At 47.6% G+C, this 15,436-nt stretch overlaps 5 protein-coding genes across 5 annotated transcripts; 2 read left to right on the top strand and 3 right to left on the bottom strand.

The window, feature by feature from the left end:
• Nucleotides 1-216: 216 nt before the first annotated feature.
• N7516_007424 (protein kinase COQ8) lies at nt 217-2,428 on the top strand (the record flags this gene model as incomplete). The annotated part of the gene is made up of 2 exons (XM_057220144.1): nt 217-1,276; nt 1,326-2,428. The coding sequence occupies 2 exons, from the start codon at nt 217-219 to the stop codon at nt 2,426-2,428; spliced, it is 2,163 nt and encodes a 720-aa protein (XP_057074235.1).
• A 913-nt stretch (nt 2,429-3,341) lies between these two features.
• N7516_007423 (GrpB family protein) lies at nt 3,342-3,956 on the top strand (the record flags this gene model as incomplete). Its single annotated transcript, XM_057220143.1, has 1 exon — nt 3,342-3,956. One exon carries the CDS (start codon nt 3,342-3,344, stop codon nt 3,954-3,956), a length of 615 nt encoding a protein of 204 aa, XP_057074234.1.
• Nucleotides 3,957-4,267: 311 nt separating this feature from the next.
• N7516_007422 (uncharacterized protein) lies at nt 4,268-5,568 on the bottom strand (the record flags this gene model as incomplete). The annotated part of the gene is made up of 3 exons (XM_057220142.1): nt 4,268-5,049; nt 5,117-5,472; nt 5,540-5,568. The coding sequence occupies 3 exons, from the start codon at nt 5,566-5,568 to the stop codon at nt 4,268-4,270; spliced, it is 1,167 nt and encodes a 388-aa protein (XP_057074233.1).
• A 969-nt stretch (nt 5,569-6,537) lies between these two features.
• Nucleotides 6,538-10,741, bottom strand: N7516_007421 (uncharacterized protein; the record flags this gene model as incomplete). Its single annotated transcript, XM_057220141.1, has 6 exons — nt 6,538-8,659; nt 8,714-9,320; nt 9,373-9,572; nt 9,623-10,032; nt 10,124-10,590; nt 10,648-10,741. The coding sequence occupies 6 exons, from the start codon at nt 10,739-10,741 to the stop codon at nt 6,538-6,540; spliced, it is 3,900 nt and encodes a 1,299-aa protein (XP_057074232.1).
• Nucleotides 10,742-12,097: 1,356 nt separating this feature from the next.
• N7516_007420 (uncharacterized protein) lies at nt 12,098-12,532 on the bottom strand (the record flags this gene model as incomplete). The annotated part of the gene is made up of 1 exon (XM_057220140.1): nt 12,098-12,532. One exon carries the CDS (start codon nt 12,530-12,532, stop codon nt 12,098-12,100), a length of 435 nt encoding a protein of 144 aa, XP_057074231.1.
• Nucleotides 12,533-15,436: the final 2,904 nt, after the last annotated feature.

The raw sequence follows: 15,436 nt of genomic DNA, 5'->3' as shown, positions 1-15,436 counted from the left end.
ATCGAGGGCGGTCTTATAGAAAAGAAGCTCCGCCGATCGGCAAAAAAAAAGTGGGCGGATACCGCCGCACAACTCCGAGTGCTCCCTATCAGCTTGACTGTTTCACATTATTAACACCAGTCATACACCAGTCATTTAACTATTGCTATCTCGCTGATCTTTTTTTTTTTTACCCCTGTTTTCCCCGCGTCATGAACTAAAGTTATCTCCACAACCATGTCAGGCAAGCGTCTGCTCGACGCCATCCAATTCCTCAATGTGTCCAAGACGGTTGCAGCCAAGCACCTGGCCATCCGACAACGCCAGTTAGATGTGTATACGCGCACATCCTCCCTGACCAGGGGCATCAAGGCCCAAACAGAGGGCCTGATCCTGACCGCTCAAGCCGCCGCAGCATTGGCACGCCGATTTGACGAACCCTCGCCACCACCTTCGCCGAGCCCGGCAGACTTGCCCGACAAATCGACATCGGCCGATAAGCCGCCCGCCAGCACTGTAACGTCGCCACCCCCCGACCTCGCCCGCAAACTGCAACGTCAGGCCGAATCGCAGATCCCGGCTTCTTCGGCAATAGATAGCGGCGATGGCAAACCGAGCGCTCTAGATGTGAGCAAGCAGCAGGATGTCTTCTATGAACCATCGCTTCGGTCAGAGCCGGATCTCTCGAGCCTGCCGAGAGTGAAGGTACCCAAGGTCGCGGGCGATGCTCAAGTTGGTAGTGATGGGTTGAATTCTGATGTTTTCCACTCGTCTGTTGAAGCGAGCAAACCTGCTCCGGTCGAGCAGGAGATGTCCGAAGAGATGATCCAAGGTCTTTTCCACAGCCCGAGAGTATCGCGCATGATCTCTGGACACCCACCACCAAAAAGGGACTGGAAGCTAGCTGCGAAGCCTCGCAAGTCGGTCGCGGATGATGTTAAACCCGTCTCACCAGTGACTCCGAAATCCGAGACTCAGGAGATGGAGGAGCTTGCGGCCAGCGTCGCCGAAGACGTGGTGCCCAGTGACAGCACTGTCGGCGAGGTCAAGGAGCAAAAAGTGTATCAAATGCTGGAGTCGCGTGTGCCGTCCTCTCGACTGGGCAGATTGTGGCAGTACGGTGGTCTAGCGACCTCAATGGCTTTTGGCGCGGTCGGGGAAGGTTTCCGGCGAGCCACTGGTAGTCAAGACAATGGCTCGATTATGTTTAGTGCTGGTAACATGGAACGGATGGTAGCCAAGCTATCAAAAATGCGCGGCGCAGCTCTCAAGCTAGGACAGATGCTGAGCATCCAAGGTGCGTTGCATAGTCTAGCTCACTGTAATGCTCATGCTAATTTTTCTAGACTCCAACATGCTTCCCGAGCCAATCCAGCAAGTTCTCCAACGCGTGCAAGATCGCGCAGACTATATGCCCGCCTGGCAGCGTGACAAAGTCCTTACCGACAATCTCGGACCCAATTGGCGCGACCTCTACACCTCCTTCAACGAGATCCCTATGGCAGCAGCCTCAATCGGCCAAGTGCACTCAGCCGTCCTAAAAAGCACCGGCCAACCTGTCGCCGTAAAAATCCAATACCCAGGCGTGGCCGACTCCATCGACAGCGACCTAAACAACCTCTCCATTCTCCTAACAGCCTCCCGCCTCCTCCCAAAGGGTCTGTACCTTGACAAAACAATTGCGAATGCACGCACCGAACTAGCGTGGGAATGCGACTACATCCGCGAAGCCGAAGGCGCGAACCGCTTCCGCGAACTCCTAGCCAACGACCCAGTCTTCATCGTCCCGGAGATAATCGCCCACGCCTCAGGCAAACAGGTCCTCACAATGGAAATGCTCGACGGCGTAGCGGTAACCAAAGTAACCGACTTCACGCAAACCCAACGCGACTGGATCGGCACGCAAATAATGCGCCTCTGCCTCCGCGAGATCGCCGAATTCCACTACATGCAAACGGACCCGAACTGGACAAACTTCCTATACAACGCCTCAACGAACAAGCTCGAACTCCTCGACTTCGGGGCCTCCCGCGCCTACCCGGAAGAATTCATAACAACCTACGTGCGCACTCTAATCGCCGCCTCTCGCAACGACCGCCAAACCTGCCACAACCTCTCTATCGAGCTGGGATACCTGACAGGGATGGAGTCGCAGGCGATGGTTGACGCGCACGTGAGCTCGATCACGACGATCGCGGAACCGTTCATGCTTTCCTCGCCTGATCTGTATGACTTCAGTAACCAGACGATCACGGACCGTGTGCGCGCGCTGATTCCGGTTATGATTCGAGAACGGCTGGCGCCGCCGCCTGAGGAGACGTACTCGCTGCACCGGAAATTGAGTGGGGCTTTCTTGCTTTGTGCCCGACTTGGTAGCTCCGTGCCTTGTAAGGCTTTGTTTGTTGAGGCTGTTGAGGCGGCGCGGAAGAAGGGGTTGAAAATTGAGTAGATCGAGTAGAAGACTTGTGGATGTGGCTATGTACTATTATAGACTATGTAGACTATGTATACTGTATACTATATATTGAGGAAACGATGTTTGGATTCTTTTGGTTCTATATATCTGGCTGGTTTTACCCAGTAGGCGAAGTAGACTGACTCCAAATTCGGATCAAGGCTGGAATACCCAAACCAGTTGGGCATCAATTAAAATAGTGAGGCAAGCTCATCGGTAATTATTTCCCCAAGCAAATTGAGGTTGTGTTCATGTGTTTATGATGGGTATCTCTGTGATGGTAGGCTTTCACATCCCTAGATTTTCGGCCTTTAGAAGCTGGGCCATCTATACTGATTCCACTGTTCCTTGAGTCTTCGGTACGTGAGAACTATACCGATGTGGTTAGGACTCTTTTGGGGGGGATAAGGCAGAGTTGCTATTACTCTTTTTCTGCTCAAAATTAGTACTCTGCTTTGCAAGCTGGTGGTAGGGCTGAAAATTGACCAGTTACGGACACCGAAGACATGCAGGAGAGTCCAAAAATACCGCTTCCCTCCCAGACACAGCGTTTATGTAGGTCGAATATCACCATGCGGCCAGCAGCTTCTTCCATTTGGGAAGTTGTTAGTTCGCCGCTGATCAACAATATCGTAGATGAGATTGAGTGTTGATTGACTAGTATATAAACTAGGCAAATCTGGGGGTAAAATATACAAGACCTGGTTATGCTACAGTACACTGCTATGAAGGCTGAAAGAGGGGCCACCAAGCTACGTGGAATGGGAATCCCAATATCAGATTCACAACCATAGTAATGCAAACAATTCAAACACTGCCACTTCCCATGTCCAAATCAGTCTTCAAGTCTCTAATTCCCTTTCCTTTCTCCACCATCACCTTAGAATCAACTACCATAATTCCTACAATGCCCGCTACAGTTGCGCAGATTCTCGCGCATTACGAGTACAAACCGGAGCAAGTAGAGCGGGTAGCCCAACGAACAATACAACCTCCCATTACCATAGTTGGGCCCAACCCAGAATGGCCGAAACGGTTCGAAGAAGTCAAAGCCCGGATCCAAAAAGCCCTTGGTCCCTTGGTCCTGGACGTCGCTCATTCCGGCTCTACCGGTGTCCCTGGCCTACCAGCCAAGGACATTATCGATGTCGATCTGACAATCAAAGACGCTACGGATGAAGATTCCTACGTGAAGCCTCTAGAAGACGCAGGGTTTCGGTTCACCTTGCGCGAACCGTTATGGCACCAGCACCGGTTCTTCGTGGAGGATTGGCCTGGAGCCTACCATGTCAATATGCACGTGTGGGGCCCTGACTCACCCGAAGCTGCCCGTCATCGTATCTTTCGTGATTGGCTACTTAAAACACCGTCGGATCTGGAACTATATGCCAAAGTGAAACGCCAAGCTGCGGAACAAGCCGCTATAGCTGGAGATTCGATGATGGATTATACCTTACGGAAAGATGAAACGATTCATGAGATCCTAGCACGAGCGTTCCGTGATTTAGGCTATATTGAATGAGACATTAAGAGGTGGTTTAGTTGGGTGCTATCGGAATCAAAGTAGAGAAATTCAATAATCCAGATTGTGGTTTGGAAGCGCTGATTACTATCTGTAGTCTCCATTCATATCTTTTTCGAAAGTGGAAAGTGAAAGTGGAAAGGGCTTTAACTAGATACTTGAAATGCATATGGGTCGTCAGCTGCTTATTGAGGTATGTGTGAGACTTATGAAGATGATATCTAAAACCGGTCATCCGAGAAAAGAAATAAAAATTCATTCAATAGTCCATCGGACAGTGGCTGTGGACTATATTGCCCGACATATCAACTTCAGATCTGATAGGTGAAAGCCGGGAACCCCTGTGCCGGTGCATGTCTAACCTCCTCCCTCAAAGTCTTCAGCTCTTTATCCTTCTCTGCACTTTCAGCTTTCAACTCCTCATTCCTCTGAGTAACATACTCAACCCTCTTAAACGCCACTGCAATGCTTGTCAGCTTCCTCGCAAGTTTATGCGACAAATCGACCACAAATTCTCCTCCCTCGGTAATAAGTTCGTCCAGATCTTCACCAACCAACGTGGTGTATCGCAGTGCCACGAACTGAGATAACAAGTTCCTTGCATCGTCAACCGCACTGGTCGTTTTATATATGAGTCTGATTGCATCCACCAAGTACGGGAACAAGTCTTTGTTTCCTTGCTCCAGGGCAACGAGGACCTGAGCCAACCGATTTAAGGCGAATTGCTCCAATTTTTCAAATTCGAGTTGACGTGCAAAGGAGTATACTTTAGCGTGGAGATAAATCTCGGCGGGCTTGTTCCCTTCGGTTTCTTGTCCTGGCTCTTCTTCATCTTGGTCTTTCTTTTCATGGTCAGTGACCTTCTGCGTCGAGGCTTGCTCCGTGGCCAGAGTGACCCCATCGCAATATTCCAGCGGGGTGAGGGGTCGGTTGTTGAGGTCGAGCTCTGATAAAGCCTCGGATGGTGGCGAGTCTGGGGCTATGGAGGACTCGGCAATTGGGGACAATGACCTTGCACGCGCAGGAGACATTGGAGATGGTGAGTGTGGCCATGAAGGTTCTGACTGCGGGCTGTCAGGTGGTGATGTTGGTTCTGCATCGGTTGATTTGGTATTAGCTTCTGGTTTAATTTTGATAGGTCTAAGATGGGAGTTTATTACCGTTTTCTTCGTTCGCTTCCTCCGCCTCGTCTACTACCTCTTGTTCTTGCTCTTCTTCTCCCTCTCCTTCTCCATCTTGCGCTGGGGCCTCTTCCTCCGCATCTGCCTCATAACCCTCAACTGCCACAGAGGTTGCTTGAGGTGCCTCATAACCGGCAGTATAAAGGAAGTTCAATACGCAATCAATTGTTTGCTCGTCAAAACCACTCCAATCAATCGCCTCCTCGTATTCATCAGTTGATGCCTTCAGTCGGGCATCGAATGCAGGGTGGACCTCGAGGGTTCCACGGTGGACATAGTAAACGCGTTCGTCGCTGCCCACGACGACTTTGACTGGGCGCTTTGCAAAAATCGACCTGTTTGAGGGTTAGCAAGAGTCGGCTATGTGATGAATACACCGTGATCCTGTGTGCATATGTATACCTAGAAGGTGTCTTGGAGTCGGACGACATGGTCAAAAATAACGAACCGGTAAACGAGAAGTATAGACAGATGAAAATGAAAGGCTATCCTGGAGAAAGTTGAAAGATTAGGATATAATGTTATGGTGTTTAAGTAGGGACTCTCGGAGACCACCCCTCATGACAAAACAAGCCAAGTACTTGGCGAATAGGTGCTTTTGACAATGCAGTGAGACCCAATCTATTTTGAAAGTAGGGCGACCTCTAGCAGGGATATACGTGGGCTGACGGCTGACTAGGCTGTTGCATTTCCTCTACATATGTACACAGTAAACCGGTAGTTATATATACGTCACGTCTGTAATTATGTGGCCAAGGTTATACTGATTACAAAACATCCAAGTATCTAACTACAAATTGGCTGGTAGCACCACAAGTATTGCGCAACACCCCTATTATAGCGCTAGTTATACTTAGCGTGGTGAGTGCGACTCCTTTAAGAGTCGACACATTCTATTTTGTAGACTCTATGACCTTTACATTCCAATTGTATACCATACATTGTTAAATCCTCTCTCCATTCCTAAGTCTCTGGTTACGTGCAGTATCCATTCACCTTGTATTACTCGAACAGTCTTAGTAGAGGACGACCTAAGTATCCTACAGGATATTATGACTTTTGCCTCTTATACTTATATTAAGCTTTCCAGATCCGTGGAAAGGGGCTAAATCTTTGCGAAGACCCACTAGTTATAAGTTTCTGTACCATGGAACAAACGTGGGTCTCTCTAACCCTATGTGTGGAAGATCTGCCTGAAGGCTAATGTATAGATTCACTAGTCGGATAACCCTATCTACATTTAAGAGCAATCAGTGCAACAATGGTTGATTAAGTCAAGGTCGGAGATAGTCTCGTGGACATCTTACGGTATCCCAACAAAACATCGCAAGTGGACAAATTAATTATATAAGCGAAAGGTTGTGTAAGGTTCAGATATTCTATCATAACTATGCCAAACATTAGGCCGATCGGGGCCCATTGAATGCCAGGAGCCCCCTATGTTTGACGAGCACATCCACGATCTTGTCATGTTCTCGAGAAGGGGCAATAGAAAGCGCAAGCTTGGCGTCAGCCCCATTCTCAACAAGGAGGTTAACGATCTCTTTATGTCCATGAGAAGCGGCAGCGGCAAGAGCGCTCCCGTAGTCTCCACACGACAATATAAGGTTGGCGTCAGCCCCATTCTCGATAAGGAGGTTAACGACGTCTTTATGTCCTTTAGAAGCGGCAGCGGCGATAGCGCTCCCGTAAATTCCACTCGACAACGTAAGGTTCGCGTCGGCCCCACTCTCGATAAGGAGGTTAACGATCTCTTTATGTCCATAAGAAGCGGCAGCGGCAAGAGCGCTCCCGTAGTCTCCACACGACAATATAAGGTTAGCGTCAGCCCCATTCTCGATAAGGAGGTTAACGAGCTCTTTATATCCTCCCCAAGCGGCAACGGCAAGAGCGCTCCCGTAAACTCCACTCGACAACGTAAGGTTCGCGTCGGCCCCACTCTCGATAAGGAGGTTAACGATCTCTTTATGTCCATGAGAAGCGGCAGCGGCAAGAGCGATCCCGTATCCTCCAGTCGACAACGTAAGGTTAGCGTCGGCCCCATTCTCGAGAAGGAGGTTAACGACCTCTTTATGTCCTCCCCAAGCGGCAGCGGCGAGAGCGCTCCCGTAAGCTCCACTCGACAACGTAAGGTTCGCGTCGGCCCCATTCTCGATAAGGAGATCAACGATCTCTTTATATCCTTTAGAAGCGGCAGCGGCGAGAGCGCTCCCGTAAATTCCACTCGACAACGTAAGGTTCGCGTCGGCCCCACTCTCGATAAGGAGGTTAACGACCTCTTCATCTCCTTCAGAAGCGGCAGTAGCGAGAGCGCTCCCGTAATATCCACCCGACAACGTAAGGTTCGCGTCGGCCCCATTCTCGATAAGGAGGTTGACGACCTCTATATATCCTCCCCAAGCGGCAGCGGCGAGAGCGCTCCCGTAGTCTCCACTCGACAACGTAAGGTTCGCGTCGGCCCCATTCTTAATAAGGAGGTTAACGATCTCTTTATGTCCGAAATTAGCGGCAGCGGCGAGAGCGCTCCCATAATTATTTTCTGGCAACACGAGGTTCGTTTCTATCCCTCGTTTTATCAGTGTCTCACAGATAGGTTTGCAACCTGCCTTGATAGCAAGTGTCAAGAGGGTGTCGCCATGCCCATTGGTTTGTGAAACAGTGAACTCTGCATCGTCCCACCAGTCCCGCAAGAGAATGTAGAACGGGAAGCGGCACATAGCGCAAATTGTGACATTTTCTGGAGAGATACTCTCCCTTTGGGATATGTAGCCGACTTCGCGCAAAAAGCTCGACTGTGGGGCTGTATATAAGTATGGGTCAAGGCAACGATACCAGGCGCGGTATTGAAAACTGCTCTCGCCGGGAGAACCAAGAAAACTCTTCAAAAGCTTCGCTAACCGAGGGTCTACTTCTTTTCCTTCCTTGGCGGTTAGATCTTCGTATGTTCTAACGTGAATCACCCAGTGATGCCGTACATATATTATTAATGGATAAACGGAGCGAGGCTTGTTCAGGGGGTTCATGTTGTTCTTGTCGCCTAGGATTACCATACCGCTTGCGTAGGTTGGGTTCCCATACGTCTCAATCAGAAGCCTGAGACACAGTTTGGCAGCATCGGAATGAGCCTGCCAAAGGCCCCAGTGGTTGGCTTCAAAATACTCCACTACCGACAGGTGGGAGAACCTCCAAACACCCCTCAAAGAATCGAGAACAAGTAGGTTTTTGCATAGAACCAGTAAGCCTGATTCGGTGACCATGTTTTCAAGGTTGATGGAATTTTCGTCAGAATCAATGCAAATTGCAAACAAAAGCTCATCGCTGCTGGGAGGAGTGCAGGCACTCATCACCCACTTGCACGCGCGATCCACGAGGACCTTCGCATGCTGAAATTTCGCAATGTTTCCGTATACCTCATCGTATGCTTCTTTGAGTCCAATCGGGAGTCTCCCAAGCCTATCCCGGATGTCTGGTTCAGTTGGCAATTCAAGCACTTGTTGAATCTGTAGATACGCCCATTGGAACCTGTTTTTTTTTATAAGCTAAATCATGAAAGCTTCTCAACCAAGCGGAACTTACATTCCCTGGCTGCCTTCGCTGAGGGTTCTGACGATTTCGTTCCGCAGTGATTGGGATATCGCTCCCCAATGTCTAGGCTTGTCTATTTCGGCATTGACAAATTTCTCAATGTCACCCTGATTGTTTGTCGCCTGGATCTCAATGTTCTTCCCAGAGAACTGCGTCTTGATGTCTTCGTCGGGCCGGCTTGAGATGAAGACCTTGAGCGGCCGATCAGATTTGGATACTAACTCCCGTATGACATCGATGAGCTGCCAGCGCGACTGCTCATAGCATTCGTCCAGGGCATCAAGAATGATTGTGGTCTGAGAGTACCCATTTACCGATTCTAGTAGTTGAGTCTTGCATGCCTCGAGACCAAGGTGAGATCCCTGACATCTCGCCTTATCGCTGACGGCCTGAAGCCTTTTTCGTATATGTCCAGTACTTCCAACAGCGGTTGAGAGTTGGCGAACGTAGCTTTGAACGATGCGAAGTGGATCTCTTCGTTCCTCTTCATTCCGATTGCAATAAAAATATGCAAAACCCGCATCGGTTGATGAGCTTCCAAGCAGATCCCGAACATGGTCAATAACCTTGGAAGTGAGGTATGTTTTCCCAGCTCCCACTAAAACGGTTAGCGTCACAGAAGTCTAAAACAATGACCGTCGTGTGCTTACTCGAGCCTTGAAGCCACAGAACCGCCGATGACTGATAGTCCCTCCATTCACAAAAGTCTTCGTCTTGTAGCAACCATTCACATGTGCCGTGAGTTCGAGATTCCGCTCTAAAAGTGTGATGCTTTCCATATGGTATCGGCGAGATCCATTCTAGAAGCTCGCGCTCGTCCTTGACGCTAATTCGTTCCATAATCAAATCTCTTTGGACATTGTTAGCATTGATTCCCTTACAGGGGTTTTCGTCACCTACACCTGGTACCGAATGGTAGGGATCTCCGCTGTGATGTTAAGAAGCTCTCTGAGATCAGATCGACTTGATAGATCACAAGCCTTTTCACAGCCGTCTGCAGCTTGCAGTAACTGCTTTTCACTTCCAGCGAGCTTGTCCATATGGCTTCGTGCGTTTTCGAGCTTGAATACAGCATCTATCTTGACCTTGCTCTGCTGGCGTCTTACCATGAAGGCAAGGAATGACTGTAATCCAGCATAAGTTTGGACAATGGATGCGCTCAGTTTACCCAAGGCGTCTTCGGGCGGGCGGAGAGTGGGATCTGGAGCCATGTATAATTGCTGGTACATGTCACATCGTACGAGGAGCGAAGCAACCTCGGCCATTCCAGTGAGGATAAAGCCTTTTAACTCGCGGTTTGCGGTCAAAATCTAAAGAATTCAGCTTTCTTGTCGGAGAAAATAGGTTGTTCCAGTTCCGTATTGTCCACATACAACACACTGGAACCAATGGTCTACTTACCACGATAACAGATCGAACAGCGGCCCATGGCAGGGCAGCATGAACAGGGTCAAAGCTGACAACGACATCTCCGACGGAAAGAAATTTGTTCAACACGGATAAGAATTTGTCAATAGATGTCGTTCTGTCGTGATGCTCGCTCTTCGATGCCACATCCAGTTGCTTTTGAATGTCCTCTACCAACCCTTTCCTATCGGTGTCGTCGCGGTCCAGATCACCCAGCAACGCCTCCACATCACGCCTTTCTTCTTCCTTTAATGACTCTAGGGCTTCAGTCCACAGGTCGTAGTTGTCAGCATATGGCCTCCGCTGGTTCGATTGTTTGGATGCTTGATCTTTTGGAGGTTCGTGGGGCGCTTGGACCTGAGAAACGGAATTGAGGCTTTGCTGGGCGGAGGGCGCTGAAGGCATCTCAGCATCGCCTGGTGCCGTAAATACTTTGGTTTCCGTTGTAATTTTGCTATGGACTAGAACGTATTAGTTTGGGTGACAGAATATCAAGTCCACGGTCTGAAATTTCGTACCGGAACCTTCTAGTGCGAGATTGTCCTCAGGTTGCCTGGGACCCTTTCCGTCACGGTTTCGGCGCCAAATACCACAACATAATATTGAGGACATCGCTTCACTTGAGGTTGATACTGCGAGAGCTCAGAATTGTTACAGTCAAAGGGAGAAGCAAAGCACCAATGCATAGGGGAGGCTGAGGTGTTCAGCTGCCCCCGCATAAGCGCGCTCTTGGGTGTGGAGTTTTACGTGGCGTAGTATGTTGAGGCTAGTACTACGTCTTATTGGGTCGACAGTTGGGCGGCCCGGGACGAGCATAGCTTAGGTACTCCGTACATACTAACTAACTAGTTATACCTACCTAGGTAGGTCCGACAGTAACAACCCCCGTGTACGGGCGACTCTAGAGACTACCGTCACATGACTCTCTCATTGGCTAGTGCCTTACAGCCTATTTTATCACCGCCTTTTTGAAGGTACATTAATTTCAGCTTCTCTTTTATTTTTACACCTACATACTTCACAGGTCACGCTAGGTCTCAAATTCCCGTGTTATCAAAGGAAAGACCTCTAACTGGACGGCTTTAGGTCTATCCTTAGGTTTCCTTCTAGATTTCAATGTTGGAAAAATATGGTATTAGGCATACTGTATATAAGCATACACTAACAACTTACTACATCTTCTTTTTTGGATGTTCTTCTTAGGGTCTTTCTAGTTGTCTTTCTAGTTGTCTTTCTATATGTCTCTTTATATATGTCTTTTTCGTATACATATAAAGGCGGTAAGAATATAAACCACATAGTTAGTACGCAGCGGTATAGGCGCCAAAACCCTATTTCCGGTAAATGTTGCTGCCTTGATGCCTAGCTTTGGCCTGGTTATTGACCGCTCCCTACACCGCCCTGTACAATGTACTGTAACTAAACTATGGACAAATGCCTTAATTTAATGCCTTAATGCCTTATTTTTGCCTGCCTTAGTTACCTTGTTTTAGACCGCTTTTAGGCCTGTAACCAACTCGGCATGCAATAACTACCTAGGCGCCGTTAACCCATAAAAATGAGGCTTTTGATCCCTATACAAACGGCGACATCTCCATGTTTTTGGATGGGTTGCAAGCGCCAAAATGAAGTTTTTCATCTGCACACGAATGGCAGTATCTCCGTATTTTTGGACGGTTTACAAATGTTAAAAATGAAGTTTTTGATCCCATACAAAGTGAGATATCTCTACTGACAATTGCAAACCACTATAAAACATGGAGATATCTGCATTTGTATGCTAATGAAAGGCTTCATTTTTGAGAGTTGTAAGCCCCTGCAAAATCAAGCTACTTTGTATTGGAAGTGTTATGGTAAATCTAGGTATTTTAATTCTTCTGCCGGTTTTAATTCAGGCAGCGAGGTTGATGTGAGCTAGAGAGACCTTGTGAGGTGCCTTGTACTCAATAATGAAAGCCGGGACCTTCTCTACTTGTCCTTGGTTTTCGCTTCGTTAGCTTGGTCAAGAAGAACCCGCTGGAGTAAAACAACCTCTTTTGTAAGCCTGGCGATTTCCCCTTCAACCGCCGAAATCCTCGGGTATTGATTGAATATATAGCTGTGTAGTTCCCGCAGTTCATCCCGGAGCTTCTCCATATTGTCCTCCTTCTTCGCCTCCTCCTCCTCCTTTTCCTCTTTTTCTTTCTTCTCCCGTTGTTCTTCTTCCAACTTTTTAACGTTGAAATTATGGGCGACGTGGCTTATGATTACCCCGTTAACTCCAAACACGACTCCTGTCGCCCCAAAGACGTACGTCGTCCAGTGGGGGGACGACCCCGGGCTGGGTTCTCCACGCTTAAACACTAAAGCTTCATTGTTACTATATGAAGGTGTTTTCCTGGCTTGGAATTTATAATATACCATTAGAGGCCGATTGGCCACTAGAATCGTTTGGGGACGTGGAATGTGGTGGGGAGGTGGAATGGAAAAAGGACTATCTACATATATATACTTATTATAATACGTATAATACGTACAATATGTATCATAATACGTATAATATAGGATTCACTAGTTATATAGGTATAGGGACTTCTAAAGTGAATTGAGTCTGAACTGAGTCTGAACTGAATCTGAACTGAATCTGAACTGAATCTGAATCGAATTTGAAGAAAACTGGCTGATCTCTTGGCCGTTAGTTTAGGTGTAGGTGAATCTTTATAGGGTAGACTGTTGTAGGATGTAGGTGTGACTTACAAAGTACAACGAAACAGTCAACATCGTGGAAAGTGATAAAACTAGGAATGTAGCGAGCCCAGCGAGAGAAAGTGGACCTAGCTGTTTGTTTTGTAGGGTCCAGAAGAAAGGCACAAGACCGAAAATAGTGAATAGAAACACGAAAATTTCGAGTAACGGTGGTATTTTGATATGGTTGTTGTTAAGATTGGAGAAGTTGACTGAAGTCAGGTAGGAAAAAGGATTAGGTGAAAATTTCTGGCAGTCATCTGGGGGAAGGTGCCCTTGGGGTGGAACTAGGCAAGAGCCAAAGAGGCAGCCAGATACCCGAAGCCGGCCCACGACCACCACTCCTCAGGACTAGACCTCAGGAAAGCCTATAGAGCCCACAGCCCAACCCAACCCAATCCACCAAATGGGCTGGGTTTTGGGCCTATGCTTCGGTCCCATCGGTGGCCCGGAATGGAAGCCTATAAAAATAATAGGGGCCTATGGTGGGCCCCTATTATGAACTAAACAATACAACTATGCCAATTTATCGTAGCTACATAACTAATGCATTTTTCTTTTTAGGTTTTTTTAGGTTTTCAAATTACTGTCTGAGCTATATATGAAGCTATATAGAAATCTTCTTTCTTGGAGAAAGTAGATAACTATTGATAGAGAGAAAGGTAGATTGGGAGATTCAAACTTGATTTTCATAAAGCTTTACTTTTTACAAGAGGTACTTATTTTTATTAGAGGTTTATATAGTAAATAGTATTACTATAGAGAAAGCGATAATTCTATCAATCCCCTCTAGATAATATAGTTATATATTTCTCTTTATAGGTGCTAATTCGTGGCATTGAGGTCAAATTATATCTTTTCCAGGTGATCTTTTATGAAATCTAGCATTATAATGCTAAAATCATTATAATATCTACCTAATTCATACTTACTATGATAATATAATAATACTGAATATATAGGTTGGTACATGCGCAAAGTACAGCCATTAATCAGCTACTTTGTGCGTTCCAAGACTATATTTGTGCACAGAAATGGGCTTTGATGGGGCCTTATGGCCCCCCCATCAATGGGCTGTGGGTTGGGCTGTGGGCTGGGGTTGGGCCAATTCGTGGACTATCTTGAGGTCTACTCAGGACATGGACAGGTAGCCTCAGGCATATTGTCACTTGGTGATTTGGGTAAGTACCAGAGGCCTTGACCTCGAAAATATTCAGAAAGTGGACGCATAACCTTTCTGTATCGCTGGCCCTTGGGCTATGAAAGGTTTATTGCCAGTAATTCCCCCGACGACCGAGGCGACGCATTCTCAAAAGAGACCCGTAGGCCGTGGACTACCTGTGCGGTAATTTGGATCAAGTGTCACATTACAATTGTTATAACCATGACAATAAATTCTCCATCCAGTGTCATCTGGCGTCAAACCAGGCTCAAGATTAATCCACGTTGTAAGGACTAGAGCCACATGATAACCATATTCACAGACTTCAATGCGGGTATCTGTATTGCATTGGTTACATGTATAAGTGGAATAGGGATCTTTCTCTCCATCGAGATAGGCGAACACCACGGCGTTTAGTAGTTCGCTTTTCTGCCGATCAAGAACGTGTGGGCAAATAAACATAACCATTAGAGGTTTCCCAGCACATTCGATAATACTAGGTCCAGATAGCAGTAGCTCTAATCTGATATGGTGAACGAGTATCACACACTGCGTTCTTGAATAAAGCCCCGGCGTCTCCGAACAGATCTGCGCGTCGGTCGAAAAGAGACAGGTGATATCAGGGTATAATGATTCTTTAAGGTGAATCCGAACTTGGGTATAAGATAATGCTTCAGTGCTGATTCCAAACTGGTCTCCTAGATAGAACCTTCGCATAGCAAGCTAAAGATGTAGGAAAAAGAATCTGCGGTACACATAGTGCGTAAAGTTTATTCCTTAGCGGATTTCTAAATCTCTGTCGTCGTCGTCCTCCTAAGATAGGAAATACCGGCGAGGACAACTGGCCTCGATCAGTGGTCTAGATGGACCAAAGCGCTCCGAGCCGTCATACTTATGGAGGATAAAGCAAACATGGCAGATGAAGTATTTCGGTAGATCTCGGTTCAGGCGGCACAAAACAGGCAGTTTCATCTTCCCAAACGGACGGGCGGAATTATACCGACGGTTGAATATGGCGAAGAGCCGGCGACTGCAGAGTGATATGCAAATCCAATCATCCACAAGGAGGAAGTCGGTTATTGATAATAATAGCTCGACCGGGAGACCGGCTAGCGTATTCATATTGGGGATCGCGGACGGTGGACCACCTCTTGTCCGTAGCCCAGGGATCACCGACCAGCAAATACCAAGGACGGCATTTTGGAGATGTTCAGCTCTCACAGACCGAGATGAAGTCCAAGTGACCGAACAAGTTTCTGTCCGAGGAAGATGAACTGATCGCAGCCTGGCAGATTTGAAACAATAACGGCAATGGTAGGGATGGGGCGATGCTAATTCGAACGTCCGACGCCAAAAAAGATCTCGGAATCGCTAAAATCATGGAACTACCTAGGTAGGTAGGTTCCATCAATCTGGCCTCA

The sequence above is a fragment of the Penicillium verrucosum genome, assembly GCF_028828655.1.
Source record: "Penicillium verrucosum strain IBT 35672 chromosome Unknown utg000002l_segment0_segment0, whole genome shotgun sequence".
Taxonomy (NCBI): Eukaryota; Fungi; Ascomycota; class Eurotiomycetes; order Eurotiales; family Aspergillaceae; genus Penicillium; species Penicillium verrucosum.
Note: the sequence above shows the minus strand (reverse complement) of the source record. Positions and strands in the feature narration are given on the sequence as shown.